Source organism: Archocentrus centrarchus, chromosome 22, assembly GCF_007364275.1.
Source record: "Archocentrus centrarchus isolate MPI-CPG fArcCen1 chromosome 22, fArcCen1, whole genome shotgun sequence".
NCBI classification, from domain to species: domain Eukaryota; kingdom Metazoa; phylum Chordata; class Actinopteri; order Cichliformes; family Cichlidae; genus Archocentrus; species Archocentrus centrarchus.
Window position 1 is genome coordinate 10,058,698 of NC_044367.1, and position 25,418 is coordinate 10,084,115.

Consider the following 25,418-nt stretch of genomic DNA (forward strand, 5'->3'; position numbering starts at 1 on the left):
TCAAAGGGTTGAAAGAGGCATATGGGTACGATCCACCCAGCTTGTGTTCAGCAAAAGCTGAGGAGGTGCTGGTTGCTAAGAGAGAAGCAAGGCTTTGTGTCAAGCTGCCTCCCAGTTAATTAAAATCCTACATTATCTGTTTCATGCTTTCAATTAGAAAGCTTTGGAAAGGGCCCAAGCCTCTGCATGTAGATAACCATAGCAATAAGATGTGATTAATACTGGGGGGGGGGGGGGCATTTGCTCTGTAGAAATGCCCTGCTGTTGTGTCCATGCCTTGTTTTGATCTCAGGAAGAAATGGCTGTGCAGCACTGCTCTGCAAAATCTGCACGGCATCTCAAGCAGCAAATTAACTGGATAAGATCAGCTTGTTTTTTGTTCCTACAGGATACGGCAGGTGCTGACCACCTGTGATCAAGTGCGTATGAACAGCAGCAATGACTGAAGCTACAGAGGATCAGTAGCGCTGTTCATGCTGTGCCAAGACTTGTAGTTTTTTCCCCCTTTTCTTTTATTATTATCAGTCATCAAAAGAAGTGTCAGCTAGCAATGTTTTTGCTCAATTAACAGCAGATCCATCAGTGCCTGCTTCTGCTTTTCACAATCAATTAACTGCAGCACACCCTGTACAGGAAATCAATTACACTAAGCTTAGCACATTAATGAGGCTGTGGAGCTGTTTCTGACCGTACTGTGTGTTCCAAAACCATTATTTCTTGGCACTAAGATATTGTGACTATCAGAGCATCATGTGTACAATAAAAATAATCAACACTTGGATTTTTGCTTATTTATCTAAGAACGAGCTGAAATTTTATTTTTAATGTGATGCTGTGGGTAAGAGTGCAGTCAACTACCACTTAAAACAAGTTGAAAGATTTAGTGTAAATACACAAAAAAAAAAAAAAGAGAACCTAAAGAAACAAATTTTATCTCAAACAACAGAAATCCTGCATATTTATGACCAAATATATTTCTTTCTTGAAACATAAATGAATTAAAAAGAAACCTACCATCAAACAAACCTTTGCAAAAAAACCCAACCCCAGAACATTTACTGCCACCTACTGGTCACGCTAAGTAATCACAACATTATAAAACAAACATTTGTAACATGTCATTAAAGGTTTTGTGATGCCTGCTTTAATATCTGAAAGACCTGAATGATTGTGTCAGCAAAAATGAGCTGGGCTGAGGAGCTGATGGTAATTTTTCTCCACTCAAACCACAACATCTTTAGCCGGCTCACTTTCACAGAGGCGTGGCTCTGGCGTTTTTTCTGGGGAAGGACCCACTTCCATACCACGCAGACTTTTGATGTCACCAGCGCTCTCTCTGGAGATCTGAGTGGGAGATAAGTGGAGAAGGAAGCCTCTTCCTCTTCCTACGGATGGAAAAGCGGTGTTGGATGGCTGCTTTTCCCAGGAGACTTCCTCTGCCCAAAACATACATTTGTCCTCCTGTGTGTCCTCTGCTCATACCTGCAGACAGAGAACTGTTGGTGGACATTTGACTGGTGACGTCTGACATGGTGGCAGGAGAAGGAACCTGGACATCCACAGCAGGAACACTGGTGTTGCTCAAAGGGATTGCTGTAGACTGGTTAACAAGAAGCTTCATTTGTGATGATGAAGCTGGTTCCATAGTTGCAGGTTCAGACAAGCCTGGGTGCCCTTCACTTTGATCCTCTGCAGCAGGCATGGCCTGGGATGAAGGCTGAGGTTTGGGGCTGAAGCGAGCCAGCAGGCCCTGCTCTGTGAGTGGATAGTGACCGGAAGCCCACTCACGACGCTCACGACGCATTTCCTCCAGCTGCCTCAGCTCTCTGGGCAACTCCAACACACTTTCCTGTAGATACAAAGAGCTGTTGTTACCTACTAACCTTTAAGCTTCTGCAAACCTCACATGGCAACAGATCAATTCAATACTGAAGCACCAATAACAAACTGAGGAGAGCACTTGTATGGTTTTTTTTTTTCCATTAAAGAAACAAAGCAATTTAAATCCATATGTATTATCTTTTATCACTTTTTCAATCAAAGGTTGGTACATTATGAAGCCACAGTTATCACCAAAGTGTGGTTATGCTTCACTACAATCAATGCCATACATTTTTTTTAGCAGGTATGAAAAATACTGTACATAGCATGCATGCATGGCTTTCTGTGTGTTGCTGATGTGGGTGTATGTGAATGACGTAGTGAGGGACAAGAACATAAAACGACAGAAAGCTGTCACTTGAACAATGTTGACTACATCCTGCATATTTCTGTCATGCTGACAGGCTTTTCATTAGAGCAAACACTGAAAAGGATCATTTCTTTGAAGACAACTAGTTGTTTCTTAATTACCCACCATGCCAACATATTCCAGTGCATCAGGCTGGTAATGGCTGTTGCTGAGGTAGGAATCAACCAAAGCTATGTAGTCAGTCAGGAGAGAGTCCAGCAGGACCAGTCTGAGAGGCTGTAAGTGGATCACTGAGAAAGCCATCACCTTCAGCAGGGGTAACGGACAAGGCCGCTTGTGCCATATTTCGCTTTCCTCCTGTAAAAACAGAAACCAGTTAAAGCACCAAATACCTACAAGCCCCCCCCCCCCCCCCCCCCCCCCCAAAAAATAAATAAAAATACACTGGATAGGACTGTGTGCCGCACCTTGGTGAATTTTGACTTCATCTGAAGAGACGAAAGCTGGGAGGAGGGCCGCTCAGATGGAGACTCACCACCTCGTGCAGTACTGACTCTGTCGGGAAGGAAACCTCCCGTCTCTGAGTAGAAGCACATGACATCTGCCACCTTAAAATATAGAACAGGACAAAATGAGCTCAAACAGAGAAGAGAAACACAACATGACAGTAACAATAAACTAAAGAATAACTTCAATAATCTAAAGATTAATAATAATAATCTACACAAGGCCACTGTACATATTGTGCACGCACCTGAGTGTCAAAGACGTTTGCAAGCTTTACTCCAAACTGAGCAATCAGACATCCAGCAATGGCTCTGCAGTCATGAATGACCTATACCAAATGTAAAAACAAATGTGTTATGGTAGTCATAATTATTGTTGTGTTTGATAAGGGTTTCCAAAGCATTATTTCTCACCTTTAAAATAGCTTATTCTCCAGGATCATGGAGAGGCCATTCTTAAAAGCCCGGGCTCCAAGTAACAGGACATCAAATAGGTAAACCTTGTTTTTTAATGGCAATCTAGACAATCAGGTTCAAGTTATTTTCCTTTTTCTGTTCTCGTGATGGAGAAGAAAGACAAAAAGACCAACGGCCTTCTCACCTGCAGCCAACACCAGCTTCCGTCTCGAATGACTCAACTCCTTCAGCTCCCACACCGATCACACGCTGTTTTTTGATATGCATTACCTAACATATTATGAGGTTACTGATACGTATCAAGAACATCTGAATTTCTATACTGGAAAACAAGCATTAAATCAACTTACAGCAGGTCCAAACTTCTCATGAAACTCATCGATAACTACAAACTTGACGCACTCTTCTTCCTCTTCGTCATCATCATCTGCCAAGAAAAAAAGTGAGATGTTCAAAACAAACAAATGTTGCTGTGAAAGTTTGAACAGCTTTAGTGAAATCAGTGAAACTCAAGATCACTACTGAGCTCACCCAATGTGACTGTCTTCGTGTATGGCTGAAACTTTACTACATTCAAGTGGTCCTCAAGTCTGTGATGGTGAATATTTCTGTGCAAAATATTGTACAGGACCATTTATTTCCAAGTCAGAGCAAGAGCACTGTTCTCACCTGACCTGTCACACTGTGTACGTCTTACTTACCCACTGTTCTCCTCGCGGGTAAATTCCACTGTTGAATTAATTATACAAAAAGTCATGCTAGATATCAGAATGGACAATAAAAAGTAGTCTCCAGCCCGGTCCCTGTTCAGACAGTGAACTCACCATTCAGGATCTCATGGCCAAAGAACATTTTTGTTCCAGGAAACCTGCAGCCATCGCTGTCAACAACTGAAACAACCCATTAATCGCACATTTCTTTCCACAGCACTAACACCAAGTCTTTAACCATTTTTTTTTAACTGCATTGCATTGCAGAAGCATAAATAAATACAGTACAAGATTAATTAAAAGTGGCTAACCTTCCGTCAAAATCAAAGTTTTGTTGGGGTTGATGCGTTTGACAACCCCGAAGAACGATGAAGTCTTGAGGGTCAGTTTGATTCGTTTTCCTTTAAAGATAGTCGATAATTTGACATCATCCACGACCATTTTAAATTATGTACGACTTGTTTCAAGCGATCAAAACTGCGTACTTGTTAGCTTAGAGATACAGCTAGAGGCTAGGTTGTTTGCTACTTGTCGTTAGCGCGCTGGAACGACCGGGAACGTTGCGTTGGTGAGCCCTTTGTTACTTAAAACACCACCAGAAAAGCTGAATAAAACCGTTAAAAACCAATTTTAAAGGTAATATTTTTTCTAAATGTTTCGGCTCTCGTAGCCCCTTTGTGCAAAGTAACTACCCGATGATTTTAAACATTTCTGGTTTCTGTCCCCCTGTGGAATTTTAAACAAAGAAAATAAAGAGCGGAATGTCTGTCTGTTTTTTATGGCACTGAAGGCAACCTTGCACAGGTCAGTTACCGTGTGTGGTCACGGTAAGTTACGTGTTTGCAGTGTTTTAAAACGAGCTGAAAATCTAATTTTGTCAAATGAGCATGAAAAAAAAAATCTGAATCTTTACTGAGGGAATCAAGCTTTTACATTTTACAGGTTGGTGCTCAGGTGTGACCCAAGTCCTGCTAATCTAACTGCTGAATGGAGTCTGTGAGTGGAAGAACAGAGCTTGTACAGTAAGTACTATCTTCTCATTGATGCCGATTGATGTATTTGTACAAAAGATGCTGTGGCTAATTAACAGCACCTGTGAAAGGACAGCATCCTCCCAGGTGGACAGCAGATGACTCAATACATCCACCAGGGGGTGGCCACAGCACAACTATTGAGCTAACTGCTGTGGGTCCAAGGTATTTGACTCTTTTTCCTTGAATGTGAAACCCTGTGACATCATTTGCAACAGTGACTACCAGAATAACAATAACAATATAGCCTACTTGATACAGTGGATAAAAGTTGGAATATATATTTTTTTAAATCATTCAAGGACATTTTTATGTTTCTAAATTGACACGATTGAAGTGCATAAATCACCAACAGATGTACCTAAATCTGTCACGGCTGAAACAGTGCTGCTTCTCACATAAAAAGTACCTGCCACTTGTCTCAATGTCTGCCATTTTCTTTCATATCAGGGTTTTTTTTTTTTTTCTGTTTATTTAAGGTTGGGTGGAGACTGTGTGTGCACGTGTTCTATCTTAAGCGGCACATTTCTATAAGCAGCACTTGGGGTAAGAGAGATAGAGTAAGAAATTAGCTGCAGAAGTGCACAGAGACACACGGGGGCAAGCTGTTAAAGTATCACCAACCAGTCTGATAACAGCAGAGACACAGAAAAAGGGTGCAGATACACTATCTTATCACAAGCAGCCAGCTGGTCTTACACATATTCTCGTGGCTTCAATCTGCCCCTTGAGCTCAAACTGACACGTGAGCTCAAGCTCCTGGTCATCTGTAGATGGCAGGCATGGAGTCATCCTTTCAAAGGGACGACATTCCGGTGTGCAGGAAGCAGAAAGCTTTTAGACCTGAGTAATCTTGGGTGTGTGAGTGGGAACAATGACCTATTGTGTTCATTTTCAACACACACACAAACAATAAGTACAAAAATAATCAACTATAGTTTTTTGTTTTTTTTTTCATTTAAGGTTCTAGATAATCAGTGTAGGAATAAACCTTCACAGTTAGAATGAAAACAGACATACAATTAATAACTGGTTTTCAAAATCTTTACTATTGATGCCTGCTGTCTTTGGCCAATGAGGGAGGCTCTCTGGGCCTGTGTGGCAAATCTGTTGATGTGGAGCTAATGGTACTTTGATGCAAGTCAAATTTACTCACTCGAGGGGCATGATTCACATCGCAAGTGACGCTGATAAACACGAAAACATTCTCCTGTCACGAAACGTGCAGTACAGCAGAAAAAATAATCACCCACAAAGAGGCCCTTTTCAGGTTCAGGCATGCACCTTCCTCTCACAGCAACACTGACTACAAGAAATTACTAGGAATTGAAAAAGTAGACTTAAGGACAGAGATGCCTCAACTTTTCTTACGTCACATTCTGTATACATGCCTATGTGTTCTTTCTTTTATGGTTTTGTATAGTGTACAGTTAAAGCCAGACTCCAGAGCTGATTTAGTATCATTCGGATTAGCATTTGTTATGAGGGGAGGGAAACTAGAAGTTTGAACTTTTCTAGTATCTCTTCTTGCCTTCAACTTGCCAGCTGGCCTGAGTGTAATTTAGAAACTAACTCAGGTACATGCCATTCCTTACTTGAGGAGAAAAGTCTCAGAAATGTGCTTCAGTTTAGAATTAATGAGACGATTCCAAAGTTCAAAATGCTCAGATCTCATAAATCAATCATTTATGGGCTCTGGAGTAAAATGTGGACCTCTGGAGTGAAATGTGAGCAGCCAGTCGCCTTTCTGCATTTGGATGATGGTGATAAGACTTCTTAAAGCTCCTGAAAGATGTCAGGAAACATCGTCTTCGGACCATCTACAGCACAATAGCTCAGTCCCTGATTTAAGCTGTGATGGTAATGGGACGTACAACCTCCGTTATCTTTGAAGGAAGATCCACCCTTTCCTGTTCTGCAGAATGAACAAACAGGATCTTTTAGTTAACCAAAGGAAGACTCACATTACACAGAGTTTATCCAGAATGTACTCAAGTCAAAGTTTGTTTTTTTATTTACCCAGGTTTATGGGAATCTAATGATTTGATAGGAAACAGCAGAGAAATGTGGAGACTAAAGTGCGGAAACTAAAATATGTGATCAAATTAAAAATCCTCATTACAGTGTCAAAATAGCGAGATAAAAGGGAAATGTGCTTTTCATTTTCTTATATGGAATAACTTTCCCGACCGCTTCCGTGATTAAAATCTTTCCAAGCATAAATCTCGAGCACGACTTTTGACGCACGTATAATGACTAGTGAGGAGTCCACTCTGTGTGAGTGACAAGCCCGACGGCAGCGCGGCCGCCCACTCGCAGACAGGCTGGGTGAATCTTAATTGTGTAACGCTCATTGACGAGTCAGCACAATGCTTCTGAGACCGCGGAGGCGCACCGAGCCGAGCAGAGCGATGTAATGCTCCCATCGAGGAGGACACAGATGGACAGCCTAGTTCAGCCGCTCGTCGCCCAGTACCTCGCCATGGGATGTCAGTCAAAAGAAAACCAAAACGAAAGTATAGCATCGGAAGAAAAGGGCAGAGACGAAGCGTAAGTCGGATCATCTTTTCACGCTTTTACCGAAGAGTTTCTGGGTGTTTTTGTTTGACGAAAACGCGCGCACCCAATCAAGGTTATCCTGATTATTTCAGCTATCAGAATTTTGTAATTGTAAATCTGCAGGCGTGTCTTTTTGTGCCAAAAAAACGGTGTCTAAAAATGATGCTTTCCAGTTGTTCCACGCACAAACGTGTTCAAGTTTACCCGGATTTCTGCGTCCGGACCTGCCACGCTTTAAACGCGTAGATGCGTAAAACTATTTCATTTGTAGGTTTTTTTGCTGGTCACTCAAGAGTTTAATGTGGATGTCCGCAATCAACCGGTATTTCCCCAAGTTAAAGGAAGGAAATGAGAACAATGAATATCAAAACACCATGGGGGTTTCTTAAGTGAAAATAACACCTTCGAGCTTTGTGACTGCCAGACGAATCATTTCACGTGTGTAGGCTAATAATCCGTGCTGCCATAAAATCAGGGTTTAGCGAGTATGCATGTACAGTCACACATCTTAATAGCAAAAAAGAGAAAGGCACGCTTTCATTGCAGTTAACCCTCCTGTCCCTCTTTCTGCCCCCACGCTGTTCTTATGTTGGTGTTTCTCAAGGAGAGTGACTCAAGGATGCACCTCCAGGTCTAGAGTTTCTCCTCCAGGCCGGCCTCACAGGTTCCACAAACCCAGCCCGGCCCATACCGCCCCGAGTAAATCAGCAATGCCTCTGGGACACCTCACCAAGGGCGCAAGCTGGGAGGAGCTCATCCAGGCCTGCCTGCAGTCCTTTGGTAAGTCAGCGCTGACCTTCTTGGCTGGTTTGTTTGACAAGGTGAAACCCTGCAGTGAACAAAGGACCCAAGAGGGTGTTTCTGGTCTATGGTTGTGTAACAGGTTTCACAGTTCTCAAAATATACGAAGAAGTTAAACCTTAAGTTTAAGTGAGATCACAGAGGGTTGCAACTTAAGGAGTCTCTGTTTTTCCCCACCACTTTCCCTTAGCAGCAACAAGTTTAGGCAGGCCTCTAGAGGAAGAAGGGAGTGCTTTGTATTTGAAAGAAACAAGGCTGACTTTGGTTAGTGTAACATTTCGTGTTTTGAAGATAAAGTCCCTTATGTTGATGCTTGCTGGTCTGATTTTGTGCCTGTCTTTTATATTAATGTTGAAGGACATTGTTTTTGAGGCCTGCTAATTTTATAAATGCTTTCTGCTGGACTCTATTAATTGTGTATTAATATATCACGCATGATATACAGAGGGCGTATTTAAGTAAAAGAAAAAGCACAGCACTGATTGTGTAGGCTATAGTTGGATCAATCAAGCAAATATCATTGGCTCCATCGAGTTGTCTGGAGTGCTCTTTGAGTTATGGTGATTGCATCTCTGAAGAGACAAGCTTTCAAACTGCCGTTGCCTGGTTACACAAATGCAGCAAGAGCAGTGGAGAGTGTTACAATGGGCTGCACATAAAATGACATCCCATAACTACATTCATCTGTAGAGACACAGGTATTAATCACAGCCTGCTTCCCCAGTTTTAGATTTAGGAAGGATATAGAATCAATCATCAGTCAGTAATCAATAATATTTAGCCCTATAGAACAGAGCATGACTCCAGGCACTTAAAAGTAAAAACAAAATAATAAATCAGTGTCCATCTATTGTTACCTTATACTGTGTCTCTTGGTCAGTATAATGTGTTATGACTTGGGGTTTTGCTCTTGGACAGCCTCTCCTGATAAAATGCATCACAGTTCTGCTCCACTTGACTCACATCACAGGGGACCCCTAAGGTCCGCGAGTCCTGCCACCTTTTCAAATGTGAGAGTGCGCGTAAGCGCTATTTGAAGGATTACCGGATGGCAGCTTCAAGCCTGGCTGAGCTGAAAGGTCAGATCCCTGAACTGGAGTCCTCAGATGCTGACCAACCTTTGAAATGCAGAGCACTGTGAGGTGTGGATCAATAGCTGCTGACATCACCTCTCTCCTTAGACCACACCGAGCTGTGCTGCACGCTCAGAACACACCCATGGGTTTTTTTTGTTTGTTTTTGCAATACCTTTAATTACCTTTAGTTCTTTCTTTCTTTTTTTGTAAATTAAATATTGTTACTAAAATTGATTAGACATTAAATGCTGTATAAGTCAAGAAACTTTAAAATAGTGTTTAGTTTTTTTTTTTTTAATTTTTGGCAGGAGCGAAAGTCCCAGTTTTGCTACAGCTATGTAGAAAATGACACTTCTTTATCTTCAAATGATATATATATATATATTTTTTTTAATGTATTTACCTGTCTACACTCACATAAAAGTGGGCGCAGATGTTTCAGTATTAATTTAATGAAAATTTTTTTGCCACAGTTATTGGTGTTTGCATTGGACACTGCATTAACATTAAATCACAATTTGTAACTATTTAGCACTAATGGTTACTCTTTTAAACATGCAGCCAATGGCTTGCTTTTTTGCTCATTGCTTTTATGTATCTCAAATATTTATCCATTCAGAAAGCAAGTTTTCTTGCTCATTATTGCTCATTTATCCCATAATCTATTTCACATCTATTACTTTTTGATACCTGTTAAATTATTCTTTCATTTCAAGCTGTTTATACATTTAGCCAGTATTAGAGCTATTTTGTTAGTTATTTTAGCCATTTAAATCCACTTTTATTAATCATTATTCTACTTGATTAGGGTTTTTGTTTTTTTTTACCTGCTTCAACCTCTTCTGTTTGGGAATCACTGTTATAAAGTATGAATGGAAACAGTGTTATCGATACAGCTTCACTGAGTCCTGATTATTATGGAAGATTTTGCACTGAGTACACAGAGATGACAATCTGACTTGGATTCCTCTAAAACAAAAGGACCATCCAATCTGATAGCCTCTGTCAAAACAAGGAAACATGAAGTGCCTGTTTGGATCAGCTGATGAATTTCTAAGATAACCTTAAAAGTAGGCCACCGGCTGCATGCCCACTGCAGTGTTTATCTTCATTCACCGGGCAGCAGCTTTCCTAATGTTCCAGCCGCTAACAGCCACTCCGGAGGGGATTTCCTCCCGCAATTAACCCTGAACAGGGAGGGTTAGTGGTTGGAAAGTTGTGAAAAAAGTATGGAGCAATTGTTTGTGTTATGGAGACTCACGACTGTTGTGCTTTTACCATAGGTCTGACTCTGAGTGTTAGTTAAGAGAGCCCATTCATCCATTTTATTCCGTTTATCCAGTGTTAACTGGTAATTCGACTAAAGCAAGCTTTATAGAATTGTGTTTACTATAAATGCCAAGAAGGAATTGTTCTTTTTTATCTTTAACTGCGCCACATCTTTGCAACCTTTACCATTTAGGTCATTTCATGAGCAAAGCAGCGTTTCACTTGTCTCTTTTACTCTCTTAATGACTTGGCTGGTTAGGTCACTGACATTCACTGGGTTTAGATGGTAGAGCCTCCGTGTTACAAACACAAACACGCCCCATGCAGGATATGAGGGATGGATTAGTCAGCTGTGGCTGCAGTGGCAAGTTGCTCACAGATAACAAAGATTAGAAAACATGTTGCCATGGAGTCCAAGGTATTTCCAAGGTGATATTGTTTAAAAGTGGGTCCTCAGACGCCCGATGTCCTTGATGGTGTAAAGACACTGGCAAAGCTTAAAGGAAAACAACAGGCAGCTGGAGAATTCACAAATGTTCTTATGATTTCAGCCCCTTTTTATGGACCGTGGGGAAAGAAAAACAAAAACATTTTTTTTTTTCTCTCAGAGCTGCTATTAAATTCACTTCCTCTTTAAGTATGTCGACCACAAATATACTGCATGATCCAGTGGTTTAAAGTTTTGCTGAAGATAAGTGATTTGTTCGAGTGTGTGGGAAAATCACTTTGTTGTGCTTGTGTCGTCTAATCTTCATGGGTTGCTGATAAGACATTTTCTTTCTTCAAGAAAGAGTCAGACAAGATGAGGAAAGGTGGTCTGCTCACAAAGAGAGGAAGTTAGATACATGCAAGGAAAAAGGAAGCAAAAAAAAAAATTGTGAGAAAAGCAAGCTGCAGAAGTAAACACAATCAGAGGAAAAGGTAAACATTTAAAAGGCTAGCTAATGGTACTACAGTGTGGGCATAAGTTGAACCTGTCTCTTGTGAAGTGATTGAAATATTTATGTTGCAGTTTTTTAGCTACTGCTTGAGGTTGATGGGGTCTTAAACAAATGAAGGATAAGGTGGTATTTCTTGAATATCTGTTGATCTATGAACTTATTATATATAACCCGCATCCTACCATTATATCTAACATACAAGACCACTGACTGGGGTCGCTGGGGATAGGGTGACCAAGTGTCTTACTTTATGTAGACTGTACAGCATTTTTATCCCTTGTTCACCCCCCACTCACCCCTCCATCCCACATATTGACACAGTGTCCCGCATTTTTACTGGCTTCAGTTCTCAAAGTGAAGACATCTTACAATAAAAAACATCAAATAAAGATGCATGTGATGTATGTATTCATCCCCACCGCAACTCAAAGATGGTTACCAAACAGAAAAGCAGCTGAAATAACAGTTTACAGTTTTGACAGATGCTGCAATAGAAAGGGGAAGACACAAGCGTGCAAAGACTATTACACAATATAACAATATTTCTCTTAAAAAAAGTTGTGAAAATTGCATTGCGGTGAAATACAGTATTTGGTCTTTGTGTTAGAAATCTGTAACTTGCAAAGTTTGTGGGTTTATTCTTTTAGTTCATCTTAGTGCTAATTTGGGACTCAAAATAAAAAAAATTGCCATCTTTAACTCGTTTGATCTGTGAAGCCTCCTCCTCCTCAACCTTCATCTAACCTCTAATGATCAAATGATAAGTGTACATTAAAGCAGCCCTAATGGTAAGTTAAATGTCATGTTGCCATGTGCTACAGTTGATGAAAGATGCAAGTTTATCAAAGCGTATGTGGCATGTTTTCTTGTAAACCTCCTCCTCTTTGCAGCAGTGATGATGAACTCAAACACGCATGCGTGCATTCTGTTTTGCAGACGCAAACGGTTGCGTTAACGGGAACGGCCACTTGCTGAACATCACCCTGACCATGCACCGTCAGCTCATCTCCTCCGGTGATCTGCTGGACAAACTTGTCTCTTTATATCCTTCAAGAGTGCATCATAAAACTAAAAAAAAAAAAAAAAAAAACCTGCTGTCACAACACAGGAATATGATTCGAGCAAATCACCGGCCAATTCTGAGCAGCAAATGCAGACCAAGATCAGACCGCTTGCTCTGCCGTGTGCTGCTTTCATTTGGTTGTCAACAGCAACACACAGTCAAGTTCATACTTGGCTCACAATGCAGCCTCTAGCTGTCAGTGTAATATGTGAGAGGAAAGTGGCAGTTCGTGTTTGCTCCTCCTGTCAGACATTTTAGATTTCATACATCATTTGGTTTCAATGTGCAACTTTCCTTTTTTCTGAGCTCTATATCTCGTGTATTCAATAGCAGGGAGTCTATTACCTTTCTGTATTTGGTCTCTTTCAAAATGTTTGGTACAGTGCTTTTTTATTTTTTTTTTAACTTCACACCAAAAAGCACTTTTTTTTCTTTCTTTCAATCTAATGCCTTGTGACTTGTGGGGAGGGTCTGTAATCTCAGCTTCCATTCAGGAAACAGCAGTGGGATCACAAAGCCCCTCAGAGGAGCTTTACCGGCCCCCATGAGAAGCCTTGTGGTTTCAGGTGTTAATTACCTCTGCCTCTTTCACATACAAGTCCTCTTCAGCTATATATAAACACAGACCCTCCTCTGCCTAAAGAGCCCCCTGCTCACACAAACCAACGTCAATGCACGCACAGCCGAATGGCCCTCTCTGCTATTTTTAACCCTCTCGTTATGTGCCTCAGACCCAAAAGGATGCATCAAATAAATACAGTGTGTGGGCTAGCATCAGGGAAGAGACATGGGGGGGGGGGGGGGGGGGGGGGGGGGGGGGGGGGGGGGGGGGGGGGCATTAACAGTCTTCACCACAGTCTGGCCTTGGAATTGCGTGGGCACTTCTTCTGCACCCATGACGCAATTAGCCTTCGAGAGCTATACTGTCTGTTTGTAAAAGCTCCATTGTGCGTGTTGTATATAAATTCATAGGGCAGTGTTTTTCTGAGCGGCATGTGCAGAAAGGAGGGCAGAGTGACCTCCGAAATGAATAATAGTCTTCCGGCTGACAGCACTGATTAAAGCATGTTTAAAGACCTGCCACAAAACAATCCATATTAGCAGTTTTTCTACAATATACAAGACAGTGATTCTGTGTTTTCTTTGTACATTTTGTTATTCTCTTACCTCTGTATGCCAGAATGATTCATTCCGTGATGTTCGTCGGAGTTTTGCTTCATGCATTCGCCTCCTCCCACATTAACAAATGTCACTTGTGTTTGCCTTTTTTAGTTTAGTTGCTGCAGTTTTTATTAATGAATTGTTTGCTGGAAAGAAGTTGTGCAGTCACATCGACCATATGTTAACTTGCTGGCATGATAAACAACAGTGAATCTCAGCTTTAACTTTCCAGGTTAATCAGGTTTCCGTTCAGGTTTCTTTCACGTCATCCGCTCCTTAACTGAAGTCCTCACATTTAAAACAGCAGTAGAGAGTGAGCAGCAAGCAGAGTGCCAGAGGATATGCTACCTCATCAGGTCAGTTCCACAAAGACAACATTTCAGAGTTTAATTGAACTTGTTTTACATCTCGCTCACATTGGTATTGTTTTACCCCAGGCATTGGATCCAGGAATTCTGGATGATGTTCCGGTTGCACCACAGCTTGTCAGACAGCCTGGATGAGTTTCGGGATCTGATCCGAGAGCACGGACAGGAGCGACTTTGCTCTCTCCTAGAGACCAAATGGATGTAAGTGTTAATCTCCGGCCAGCTGGCCAACTGAGACATTAGGTCTGCACAACTCTCGGTTGTTTGTTGCAGTCATAAAAGTACTGAAATCAGTCACGATCAAGAATACAGACTCTCACTATGAAGAATATGGACTCTTTCCTAAAAGCACTGAGTGTGCTGTATCTTCCTTTATTTTATTGCTGCTGTTGTTTAGAATTTAATATTTATTAAATAAATCATTAAATACTCTGAGTGATGCTGCAGCTAACTAATTCTGTTTATAGCATAATCTGCTGTTAATTAATGATACAAATGTTTGTTCTGTAAAATGTAAGAAATGTCCATTACAACAACAGAACTAAAGATATTCAGTGTCATATCACATTCTTAAAAGCAGTAAGTATTTACATTTGGGAAGCCAAAATCATTGAATAGTTGACATAAAAGATGAAAATTTGGAACAAATTGATTAGCTAACTGATTCAGTCTTATTCAAATCTAAATTGGACATGTCACAGCTGCACCACCGTGTCATCTGAAATATTTAATGTGTGCTGTGCTCTAGAACTGAACGTGACTGGTCCTGGAAAGCCAGCCAGAAGATTAAAGCTAACTGCAGTAAAAAGAGGAAGGTTTCTCTCCTTTTTGACCACCTGGAGCCCATTGAGTTGGCTGAGCATCTCACCTACCTTGAATTTAAATCCTTTTGCAGAATATCAGTGAGTATAAACACATCAACTTCACTTGTATGCAGGTTATCATTTGCACTTTGTTGTTGTTGGGTTTTTAATTACATTTACAAAAAAAAAAAACATTAAGTGCTTTCCTCCTGACAGGAAATGCTTTGCAGCTTCCGTGCAGCAGTTTATGCTACTGTCTCTGCTCTCTCTCTCTCTGCCAGTTTGTAGACTATCAGAATTACATCCGCAGCTGCTGCATGAAGGACATCCCCGTGATGGAGCGTTCCATCGCTCTGTGTAATGGTGTCTCCCAGTGGGTTCAGCTGATGGTGCTGAGCCGGCCAACCGCTCAGCTGAGAGCTGAGGTTTTCACTAAGTTTATCCACGTTGCACAGGTAGTGGTTAAATCAACCCCCACTTCTTAATGCATTTCCTCTTTGCTCAAATCTATGTGCTGGTGTTTCCACACCTTACCTAAGTAATGTTAACATGACTTTGGTCTCACTCTGAAAGCCCCTTACATGCTAGATAATTAGCAATTGTGTAATGCATATTCAGAGGGCTTGTAATGATTCTCAAGAGCCCTGCCGCAGGCTTTAAGGGTATCCAAAGATCTTACCAGTAGAAAAAATATCATCTGAATGCAAGCTAATGAAGTCTTCAAGTGGAACACATTTAGACAATGAGGACTTTGTAGAAAAAGAAAAGCAAGAAATGACTTGTGAGTGTAGTGTCTGATCAGAACTGGCTTGTTAAAACCACTCCAATGTGAAGCTGCGTGCTGCCTGCTGAGAAGTGATACACTGGCTTCAGGGAGCCGTTAGGCAGGCTTGTACTCTGTAGGACCTCTTGCAACACTAATGCACCAGTCTGCTGCTGCTCACTGCTGTCAACCTCAAAACTCACGGGTGTGGAAACGAATTTCACACCATAATGCTCCAGTGACAGCAAGAACTGGAGAACTGGAAAAAAGCGAGGGAAAAGCGTTTCCAAAAAAGAGCGAGATATCAGCGTGCAGTAAGAAAAAGCCAACGATATAAGTGGCTTATGTAATGTCACTGTTGAGGATTATATAACCAAGGCTACCTGGAACAAGTTTAATTGTGCATGTTTATAGGTGTGTGTGCTTGAGTGGACTGATGTGTGTTTATTTTTGTGTGTGTGTTCACCAGAGTCTACACCTTATGCACAACTACAACACACTAATGGCAGTGGTGGGAGGGCTATGTCACAGCTCAATTTCCAGACTGAAAGACACCACGTCACATGTACCGAGTGAAGTCACTAAGGTAAAGTTTAACTGATGACATAATACCCTGTTAATTTAGGGTCAAGGATCAAAATGCTAGAAAAAAAAATGTAAAAATAATAACAATAATGCCCCCCCAGGTACTAAACGAGATGACAGACCTGCTGTCCTCCTGCAGAAATTATGACAACTACAGACAAGCTTACAACAAATGTACAGGTTTTAAAATCCCCATCCTGGGTGTCCACCTCAAAGACCTGATTTCAGTCAACGAGGCCATGTCGGATTACGTTGAGGACAACAAGGTGAATGTCCAGAAGCTCCAGGCTCTCTACAACCATATTAACGAGCTGATCCAGCTCCAGCAGATCCCACCCAGACTGGATGCTAACAAGGACCTCGTTCACCTGTTGACGGTAGTGAACCTTTCACTGTAACTTAATTGTTACGCAGCTTCATGTTATTCAGCAAGTAGCACTGAGCACATACAAAGATGCAAATGAGCACGGCATGTGGATTGTCTTTTCTCGTGTGGGTGTGATTAGAGTCTATGATCTATGAGTGTGTGGGTGACAAGCTGAATGTGAATGAGCGTGAGTTCAGATTGTTGTATTGTTGTATTATCTGAGTGCAGTGTGCTTATCCTACTTGAATGACAGAATGGCCGTGAAGAGCTAATAATTACCCTGCAACCTGAGTCCACCTTCATCAAAACATGATTCAAGGAGAAATCTAGAGACCTTTTTCTCTTTCTGTTTACCTTCCATGCACCAATATGTGCTGTTTTTTTTGGGGGGGGGGGATTTTTGTCTTACAGCTATCCTTGGATCTTTACTACACTGAGGATGAGATTTATGAACTGTCTTATGCACGAGAACCCAAGAACTGCAAAGCACCTGTGAGTGATAGCAACAGAGACACTTTAAGTTAACATTTGTTTACCAGCTGGCATTAAAAAAAAGAAAGAAATCATATTGGGAAATAGGAAATTCTTCACTCTCATGTCTGTACAGCACTTATGAAACTAGCGAGCAGCTGTTTATCTTGGCCCAGTGAAAAGAGATGGAAACAACAACAAGACTCAAGACTGGTTAAGCACAAGTGTAATGATGCTTAAAGGAAGCAAAGGCCTATTTTCTTTCTTTCACAGATGAGAATATAGATTTCATTCACTGTGCTAAAAATAAAGCCATTAGGAGTCAAAATTATTAAAAATAAACGTGAACATTTAAAGTAAATGTGCTGAGATAAACCGAGGCTGCATCCAGCAGCCCGGTCCCTAGCTCTGTCAGAAGGTAAACAACACATCGGCCAACTCCTCTAAAGCTCGCTAATTATTGTGTAACATGTTGGTTGTTTCATCCAGATGATAACTGCACTTTAAATGACTTTTTCTTTTCTTTTTTTTTTTTCTTCAATCAGCCAGCCACTCCTTCTAGACCTCCTGTGTTTGTGGACTGGGCATCAGGAGTGGCTCCTAAACCTGATCCTCGAACCATCAGCAAACACGTGCAGAGAATGGTCGACGTAAGCGCTTCCCTTTTTTTTCAAGCACAGCCTCCACATTGCTACGCAGCACTGCTGTTATCCAGCCTTATTATTTTAACTGTTCTTTTTCATGATGCTATCCTGACAGCCTGCCTTTGTTCTTCTAACAGTCGAGCAACAATGTTTCTTTTTATTTGTTGTCATTCACAGTCCGTGTTTAAGAACTACGATCACGATGAGAACGGCTTCATCTCTCAGGAGGACTTTGAGAAAATTGCTGCTAGCTTTCCTTTTTCCTTCTGTGTCATGGACAAAGAGAAGTGAGTCGTTGACAGGTCACGCATTCGCTCAGAGGTTATTTATGACTTCAGAGGAGAGGAAGCAAAAGTGGCATTTGTAGATGTGTAGTGATGAGCGTAGCAACCGGAAACATAAACTAGCTGCAGAATTAACCATAAATCTGCCACTACATAGTCACATGAAAAGCACATCTCTGTTATTTAGAGGGTTATTTTGAATCATTCTCCGTTTCCTCTGTTAAGCATCAGTTTACTAAATATTTGCTGTGATTGTTCAGGGAAGGCCAAGTGAGCAGAGAGGAGATCACAGCTTATTTCATGCGGGCCAGCGTCATCTGCTCCAAACTGGGCCTCGGCTTCGTCCACAACTTCCAGGAGACCACATACATGAAGCCCACCTTCTGTGACAACTGCTCAGGATTTGTAAGGAATTCTGCAGTTACTCAACAAAATGTAATTTGGGTTTCGCTCCTTTATGTCTAGTTACATGAACGCCGTTCTCCTTGTATTCTCTCGCAGTTGTGGGGCGTCATCAAGCAAGGCTACAGATGCAAAGGTGAATACTGCACTCTTACTCATCTAACGCTCGGTGTCTTTGGCCAAATGTCAGTCAGCTCAAAACCATGGAGAGATACGCTGTCTTGTGGGGAGCAGGTAGACTGGAGTGTGGTTTTTTTTTCTGCGTTGCATGTTGCTAGTTTGAACCTTGCAGCACATGACAAAAAGAGACTCTGCACTGAGAACCACAATTTTCCCCCTCCCCCGTCCTGCTAAAGATCTGAAACGTATTTGTTTGCTTGACAGTAAGCATGCAAAGGTCTGAGAGTTGCATTTTGCAGAACAGATAGCATTCAAAGAGAAGTGAGATGTCAGTTTATTGAAATTAGACTAACTCTAGTTCCTGCTGTGACATGTTGTGCATTCTTCTGGCCTGCACAGACTGCGGGATGAACTGCCACAAGCTGTGCAAGGACCAGGTGGCGTTTGAGTGCAAGAAGAACCCCAAAGTGACCAACGCCAATGACAGTCCAACACCGAGCTCCACGCCGGTCGCCACAGGCACTTCAGAGGGTGGGTTCTGTTGATGGGGTACACCCACACTCATTACAAACAAATCCTGTTTTTCTTACATGTGTGGAAACATATGTACACAGTCTCACCTCAGATAAGTAGACACTTAACACATTTCTGTGTCATGTGCCATCTGCTGGCAGGTTTTTAAGCCTTTTGCTCATCGGTGAGGCAGCATTTCCTGTAATCACTGCCTGCCACACTGCATAGAAAATAACGTTTTTCTTTCACCTGTGGGAAAAAAAGCTTGCAAAAGGTGAAAGAAAACAACTGTTGAACTCTCAGGGTCTGCTGCGAGGGTGATTTCCCTCCAGCTATCATTAGAAACAGTTTCACTTACAGTAAAAACTCAAGCTGCCCACCTGCTTCAAAAGTACTGCTATATTGACAGCAGAATAACTTTTGTTTTTGCTTGATAGGAGCTGACTTACTAAGAAACTTCTTAAAATCATGGGGTTATATTTGCACGCGCTCTCTCAAAATGAGTCTTACTGACGTACTGTTTTGTCATGTGGCTCATTTATCGTGTGATAACTGAACTGAGTCATTCTGTTTTAAGGTCCCTGATTGCATTGAAAATAACTTCTTTAGATACAGAAGTTACATGAACGAGGAGTTGATCAGAACCTCTTAGTCAATAACGTGAAATTGAAGAAAGCAAAAAATGTTTTAAACTGTGGGGTAGTCAGAGTTAATATATTTGAATAAAATACATCAGTTTTAGAGGCGTGCTGATACCCTATACCAGCGTAGTTAGCTAACATACACTTTCTGGCCACTTTATTAGGTACACGGGTGCATTGCTAGTACTGGGTTGGACCCCCTTTTGCCTCCCGAATTGCCTTAATTTTTCATGCTGGAAACAATCCTGAGAAATTTTGATCCATATTGACATGATGGCATCACACAGTTGCTGCAGAGATGCCGGCTGCACACCCATGATACAAATCTCCCGTTCCACCACATCCCAAAGGTGCTCTATCTGCTTGTAGGCCCATCTGCTTATAGGTTCCACACGTTGTGCAATCAGAGATGTTAAAATCAAATTGCAGAGCTGTTGAAGTTGTAAAATGGAGGCCATTGATTTATATACAGTAGTGTTGTCTGTGTAAAGTTTCATAGAGCAGTCAGTTAAATAGAGTAGTAGATTATAAAAATAGAGAAAAAAAAGCGATGCCAGGATTGAACCCTGAGGCACCCTTTGCTGCTGAGTCATCAAATCTGACTTACGCCCACTTTAAAAAAACACCTTGTCTTCTTTTGTGCAAATAGGAGTTAAACCACATCAATGCATGCTGGGAAAGAACAACAGCATTGAGTTTATCTGAAAAAATATATTGATGAACCAAATCAAAGGCTTTGGTGCGCTCTATAATTACTGACACTGTAGGATGACCATCATCAGTAGCAGAGAAAACATCATTAATATATTTTAAGAGGGCAGTATATATAATATTTCTGTCTATTATTGTGCATTTTTCAAATTAACAGAAGTGATTACTAATGATGTCCTCCTGCCCAGGTTCAGAAGAATGTCCTTTCCCCTACCCGCCAGACGACAGGAAAGACTGGAGCCCAGACTCTCCAGTCACTTCCAGTTCGAGGCCTCGGAGAGTCCATAGCTACACCCAGACAGATGGACCCGAAGTATTCCCCACTGCAGCTGAGGCCAGCCGCCTTCACCCTTCTCTCCAAGTTCCAGCAACACCCAACGTCACCTCATGTCCCAGCCCGGTGCCCCAGAGGAAACAGCGACACTGTGCCAAGTGGGAAAACAGAGCGTCTGTTGTGCAAAAGCCTAAAGAGCCAGAGGAGGAGAGCAAACCTACCTATGAATGTCTGGAACTGGTGAGTATCAAACTATACTCTATTTTTATGCACCATACTCTCACTGATTTCATTAATGTAAGGCCTCTTTCACAGGAGAACCAGAGGCTGCATAAAGCTAATGAGACACTACGTAAGAAACTAAAAGAGGCTGAGCGGGAGGTGGAGATACTAAAGACACTCCTGAAGAGGCACGCTCTCCACCCAGTGGAGGAGGACTCCTCCTCTTAGACTCATATGTACACTGAAGCTTCACCAGGGGGGACTGGTGCTGCGTCCATGTGGCACCAGGTATAAATCCTAATTTATTGATCATGAACAGTGCAAGTATTTTATCAGTATAATGAGATGAGAATAACATGATGTAAAGTGGAATACATTGCACTAAGTTGTTTTAATTAAGAAATCAGTGTGTCATCAATAATAAGGTCAAGGAAATCTGTTCAGGTGGGTGTGGCTAAAAGCAGCTAACAACTTTGTTAAAAAACAATACACATTTATCTAAATTACTTTATAGTGGGAAGATAGTATTTTTTTTTTTTTTTAATCGAATGAGGATGAGGCCGTTTAATGTTTTCAGCAGCTCATTAGCTTGAGCATTGCTTACTTTATTTAGCCAATCCTTTAAAAAAAAGGACTTGCATTTAAAAGTATGCAAACAGAAGACATCATTTGAATGAAGGAATGCAGTATTTTTAGAGTGGAAAAAAAAAGTGCAGAATGTGTTTGATCAATTCTTGATCAGTTAATGAGCTTAGCTATTTATGTTAAACATAAAATGGAAATCCAGGGCTGCGGTATAATGTAAGCAGCAAAAAGAGTCTTTGAAAGGTGTGTGGTAGGCAGGTTGTTGTCGTTACCGGCAATGACAGGAGCCCACTGAACTTATAGCAGCAGAATGAAAGTTGTACAGACATGCTTTCTATCATTGTCCCTGCTTAATGCACAACATGCTTCTGTCAATATTTATTGTGTGAAACACTACACAGTTCATATGAACAGCGAGATATTTGAACATTTTGTACAGTATGGTGGTACTTTCACCGAGTTATTTATGCTTATGTTGGCTTCATATGATACTAAAAAAAATGTATCGTGCAGCCATGCTATTTTGATGTATCGTGGCCCATTGTAGGAGTGTAGTACTGTGAGTTATGTGTTTGTAATGTGTGTAATGTACTGTAAATATAAAGTATACACAGTGCCATCGTACTCATGTCAAGGTTCATTCCCTTTCTCAGTATTGTTCTCTTATTGTTCTAATAAATAATTCACATTCTATATCAAACAAGTTCGTGTGTTACTCAGTGTGACCACTGGGGGTCACCAAAGCGTCATCATAGGAAGGCTTCTATCACCTGCTTTCAGTTTTCAGCCACACAGGTATTCTTTAAATGTGCAATTAGCTGTTGTATGTCTCACTCTAAGATGTTCTTTAAAAGGAAATGGGTGGTAGTTAGCTTTAAGAAGAAGCCTTTTAATGTTAAGTTTGAAATATATAGTTTTGATTAACATCTAATTTGAAAAAAAAATGGCACATTTGTGAGTGTCCACAAACTGATCCAAACATAAACCGGTTAAAGACAGGCTGTGTCACCCTGTTGTCTACCAACTGTGCCAATCAGGCCCGTCCCCAGAGCTTTGCTGCAGGTAATGAGTCTGACTCCACGGTACACGCCGGCCTGTAGATAATGAGAGGGCAACTGTCTGCTGTTGCAGAAGGAGGGAATCAAACGAAGGACCTAATAGTTCTCATTTTTGCCAGTGCACACTACAAACAGCAGGTGATTTATACACTACCATCTTCCCGGTGCTGTGATTCAGTTTGTGTATATTTCTATGGCTGTATTTCATCAGATAAAGAAGGCCGCTGTCTTAATATATAGCATTTCCACATATATTGCATCTGTATTGTTGCCTGGACCAGGATAGTCTCTTAGACACAGCAGCAGCTCCCAAACCTCGCCTTGGTGACAGCTAATTTACTTTTATTTGAATGCGACACCCAGCTGCTGGGGAGCAACTCCCCGATTCCACCAGGCTCCATATACACTAACACTGAATAATTTCCAATATCATGGCTGGTTGAGAGAAAGTGACAGAACATGTTAAACTCGAGGGAAGATGCCACCTCAAAGGCTGCTTTTTTTTCCCCATCAAGGTTGCAATAAAAGCTCGAGAGGAGAAATGTATTTACCGTGATGTGCTAAAGTAGTCGTCAAAAAGACAAATCTATCAGACTCAAATCCATTTGCAAACCAACAGAGAATGGAAACATAATAAATTACAGATCATTTAAGCCCGAAGGAGACTGCACGACATATGTAGGCTAAGTAATACAGAGCATGGCTTTCCTCTCCATACACTGAGATCAAAATATGACCAATTAAAGCAGGCAGACAAAACTGATTTATCACCCAGACATCCACTTACTGTGTACTTGAAGGAATTGGATCATTGTGAGTTACACATAAGTTACCTTAATCTGCAAAGTCTAATGAACACACTCTCTAAAACTAATCAAAGATGTGATCCAACCATTTTATGTCCCCACCCCGATAACACACAGAGAGCACATCGAGCGCACACACAGGGGACTTTCATTTCAAACATGAAAAAGCGCCACCGCCACAGTGCCCGTGGGACACAGGAACACCACAGCCGAACTCCGCTCCACAAAATTCCCTTGATTATTGAGCTGAGTTCATTAAGTTCTAATGATGGCTAAAGGACCATTATGGAAGAGCAGAGTGAAGGTGCAGGAAAGGCAGAGAAAGACACATTTTTTTGAAGGAATTTTCTGGAGGTGGCTTGAAAACTGAAGCCGTGCTGAAAATTTTTTAATTAACCTTGATGATAGCGGGGGAGTGTAACGGGAGAAGAGCAGTGCAGGAGTTCTGCACAGAGAAACACTGCTGCTCAGCTGCCTCCCCTTTTCAACCTTTCCTAATGACGTAATTTTAGATTTCTAATGGAAACTGATGCACTTATGAGTTCCTGGTAACTGCAGAATATCAAGAGAAGAGGTAAAGTATGAAGCTGATAGGGGGTAATGAATGTGTGGGTACCACTGTGTGCATTTACACAAAGAGAAACATCAGGCTGTCCCTTCCTAGCTAAAGAAGGCACACACACACACACACACACACACACACACGCACACACACACAAAGCAACCTATGGGTGCAGAAATGCATATCCTGTAAATATCCAGTGAAGTGGCTTCATATTATTCATCTTGCTGGCATACCAGCGTGATGGATTTGGAATAGGCATACATTTTGGGGGTGTAGAAAAAGAAGCACAGTGACAGAATGGTGCATTTAAAAAGCAGAAATACATCATTCTTTCAGGTTGTTTTGTGTTTGCAGTGCATTCGTGCAACTTGTAACCTACAGCATCAATAATCCACCTCACAAGAAAAGCGTTGCATGTTGTTTAGGTAATGTGAAATGCACACGCTTCACCGGTGCAGCTGCCAGTGTGATTTATGATAGATCTTCATTCCCTTGTTGCTCCCTAAGGTGTGCTTTGGTGGAAAATGATAGAGGCATGAACAACAAAATAAACTCTAAAAATTATAATTGCACTGAAACAAGCATTTTTATATCGGCTCACACGTGTGTGAAATTGAACAGCAGACTGTTGGCAAATCTGTGCCTTCTTTTAAGTTACACAACACAAAGATGCCAAACTACAAGATACGTCTGAAGGTGAGAACTGATGGCAAATGAACTGATGAAACATTAAACCAAGTGGTGATTTAAAAAAAAAAAAAACAAGAGAAGAAGGGAAAATGTTGGTAGATGAGAGCTGAAAAAAGAAGAGATGCTCACAGTGCTGGACCAACCAGAAATGCTTTTGACAGTCAGCAGAACTCGTTGCCAAAATCAAGGAAAGTGAAGCAAAGCATGGCTGCAGCAGATCCAGAGCCTCATATGGGCACCAGATACAGAGCAAAGATGGGAGGAAGCGTTGGGGTGGGGGGTTATTCCCCAGTGAGAATTGCTTGTGAAGGTGAGACAGAGCAACTCAAGCAGCCAACTAAGCCAGTCTGCACCTGAACCCTTGAAATTCAACATCACCTCTGAGCCGGCAGACACAGCTGGACTCCCCCACGTGCAACAACAGCCTTCTCTCTATTAATCCGAGAAACAGAAATCCTGTAGAAATCACTAAAATGAGAACTTTCTTTCATTTCTCATACTGTGCACAGCTTGTGTTTTGCAGGAATATTAACAAAGACTTGAAAAACTAAAAAACACTTTTAATGCTATTTTATGCTGATTAATATCTCCAAAGCAGTGGTGCTCAAAAGCTTGAATGTGCTAAAAACCAGCTGAGCTATTATGGGAACTATAGAAAACCTAGCAATACAATATATAATTACTATAAACCCACAACATGAACACCAGAGTAATTAAAAAAAGAAAGCCTACGACCAGATTTGTGAGGCTATATTTAGGAATTAGAGGCAATTTGAATGCGATTAGGTCAGTGGAGGTCTGGTTCTTTTCTATCTGAGCAC

The 25,418-nt window shown here is 41.3% G+C and overlaps 2 protein-coding genes across 3 annotated transcripts; one reads left to right on the top strand and one right to left on the bottom strand.

Moving 5' to 3' along the window:
• Positions 1–812: 812 nt before the first annotated feature.
• On the bottom strand, positions 813–4,468 carry exd1 (exonuclease 3'-5' domain containing 1). The gene is given in 13 exon segments (XM_030719300.1): positions 813–1,385; positions 1,483–1,849; positions 2,357–2,548; positions 2,659–2,799; positions 2,946–3,026; positions 3,112–3,122; positions 3,125–3,216; positions 3,299–3,384; positions 3,465–3,541; positions 3,646–3,722; positions 3,816–3,843; positions 3,939–4,004; positions 4,136–4,468. Coding segments are annotated over 13 exon segments (1,512 nt in total). The 5' UTR covers positions 4,266–4,468; the 3' UTR covers positions 813–1,221.
• Positions 4,469–4,796: 328 nt separating this feature from the next.
• Positions 4,797–22,143, top strand: LOC115772787 (RAS guanyl-releasing protein 1). 2 transcript variants are annotated; one of them, XM_030719169.1, is made up of 17 exons: positions 4,797–4,846; positions 8,019–8,194; positions 12,438–12,543; positions 14,019–14,081; positions 14,163–14,294; positions 14,842–14,995; positions 15,178–15,351; positions 16,129–16,245; positions 16,346–16,621; positions 17,023–17,103; positions 17,628–17,732; positions 17,904–18,013; positions 18,271–18,415; positions 18,512–18,548; positions 18,932–19,063; positions 20,586–20,911; positions 20,987–22,143. In XM_030719169.1, exons 1-17 carry the CDS (start codon positions 4,812–4,814, stop codon positions 21,119–21,121), a joined length of 2,304 nt encoding a protein of 767 aa, XP_030575029.1. In that variant the 5' UTR covers positions 4,797–4,811; the 3' UTR covers positions 21,122–22,143. The 2 variants fall into 2 exon arrangements, with proteins under 2 accessions (XP_030575029.1, XP_030575028.1); XM_030719168.1 differs by lacking the exon at positions 4,797–4,846 and adding an exon at positions 7,166–7,405.
• The last annotated feature ends 3,275 nt before the right edge of the window (positions 22,144–25,418 follow it).

Bases quoted from the DNA above. Each gene is read 5' to 3' on its own strand.
- LOC115772787 (XM_030719168.1), top strand. From the start codon at position 7,272: ATGCTCCCATCGAGGAGGACACAGATGGACAGCCTAGTTCAGCCGCTC. The intron at 14,996-15,177 runs GTGAGTATAAAC...TCTCTCTGCCAG, and splicing joins AATCCTTTTGCAGAATATCA to TTTGTAGACTATCAGAATTA. The intron at 20,912-20,986 runs GTGAGTATCAAA...CCTCTTTCACAG, and splicing joins CCTATGAATGTCTGGAACTG to GAGAACCAGAGGCTGCATAA.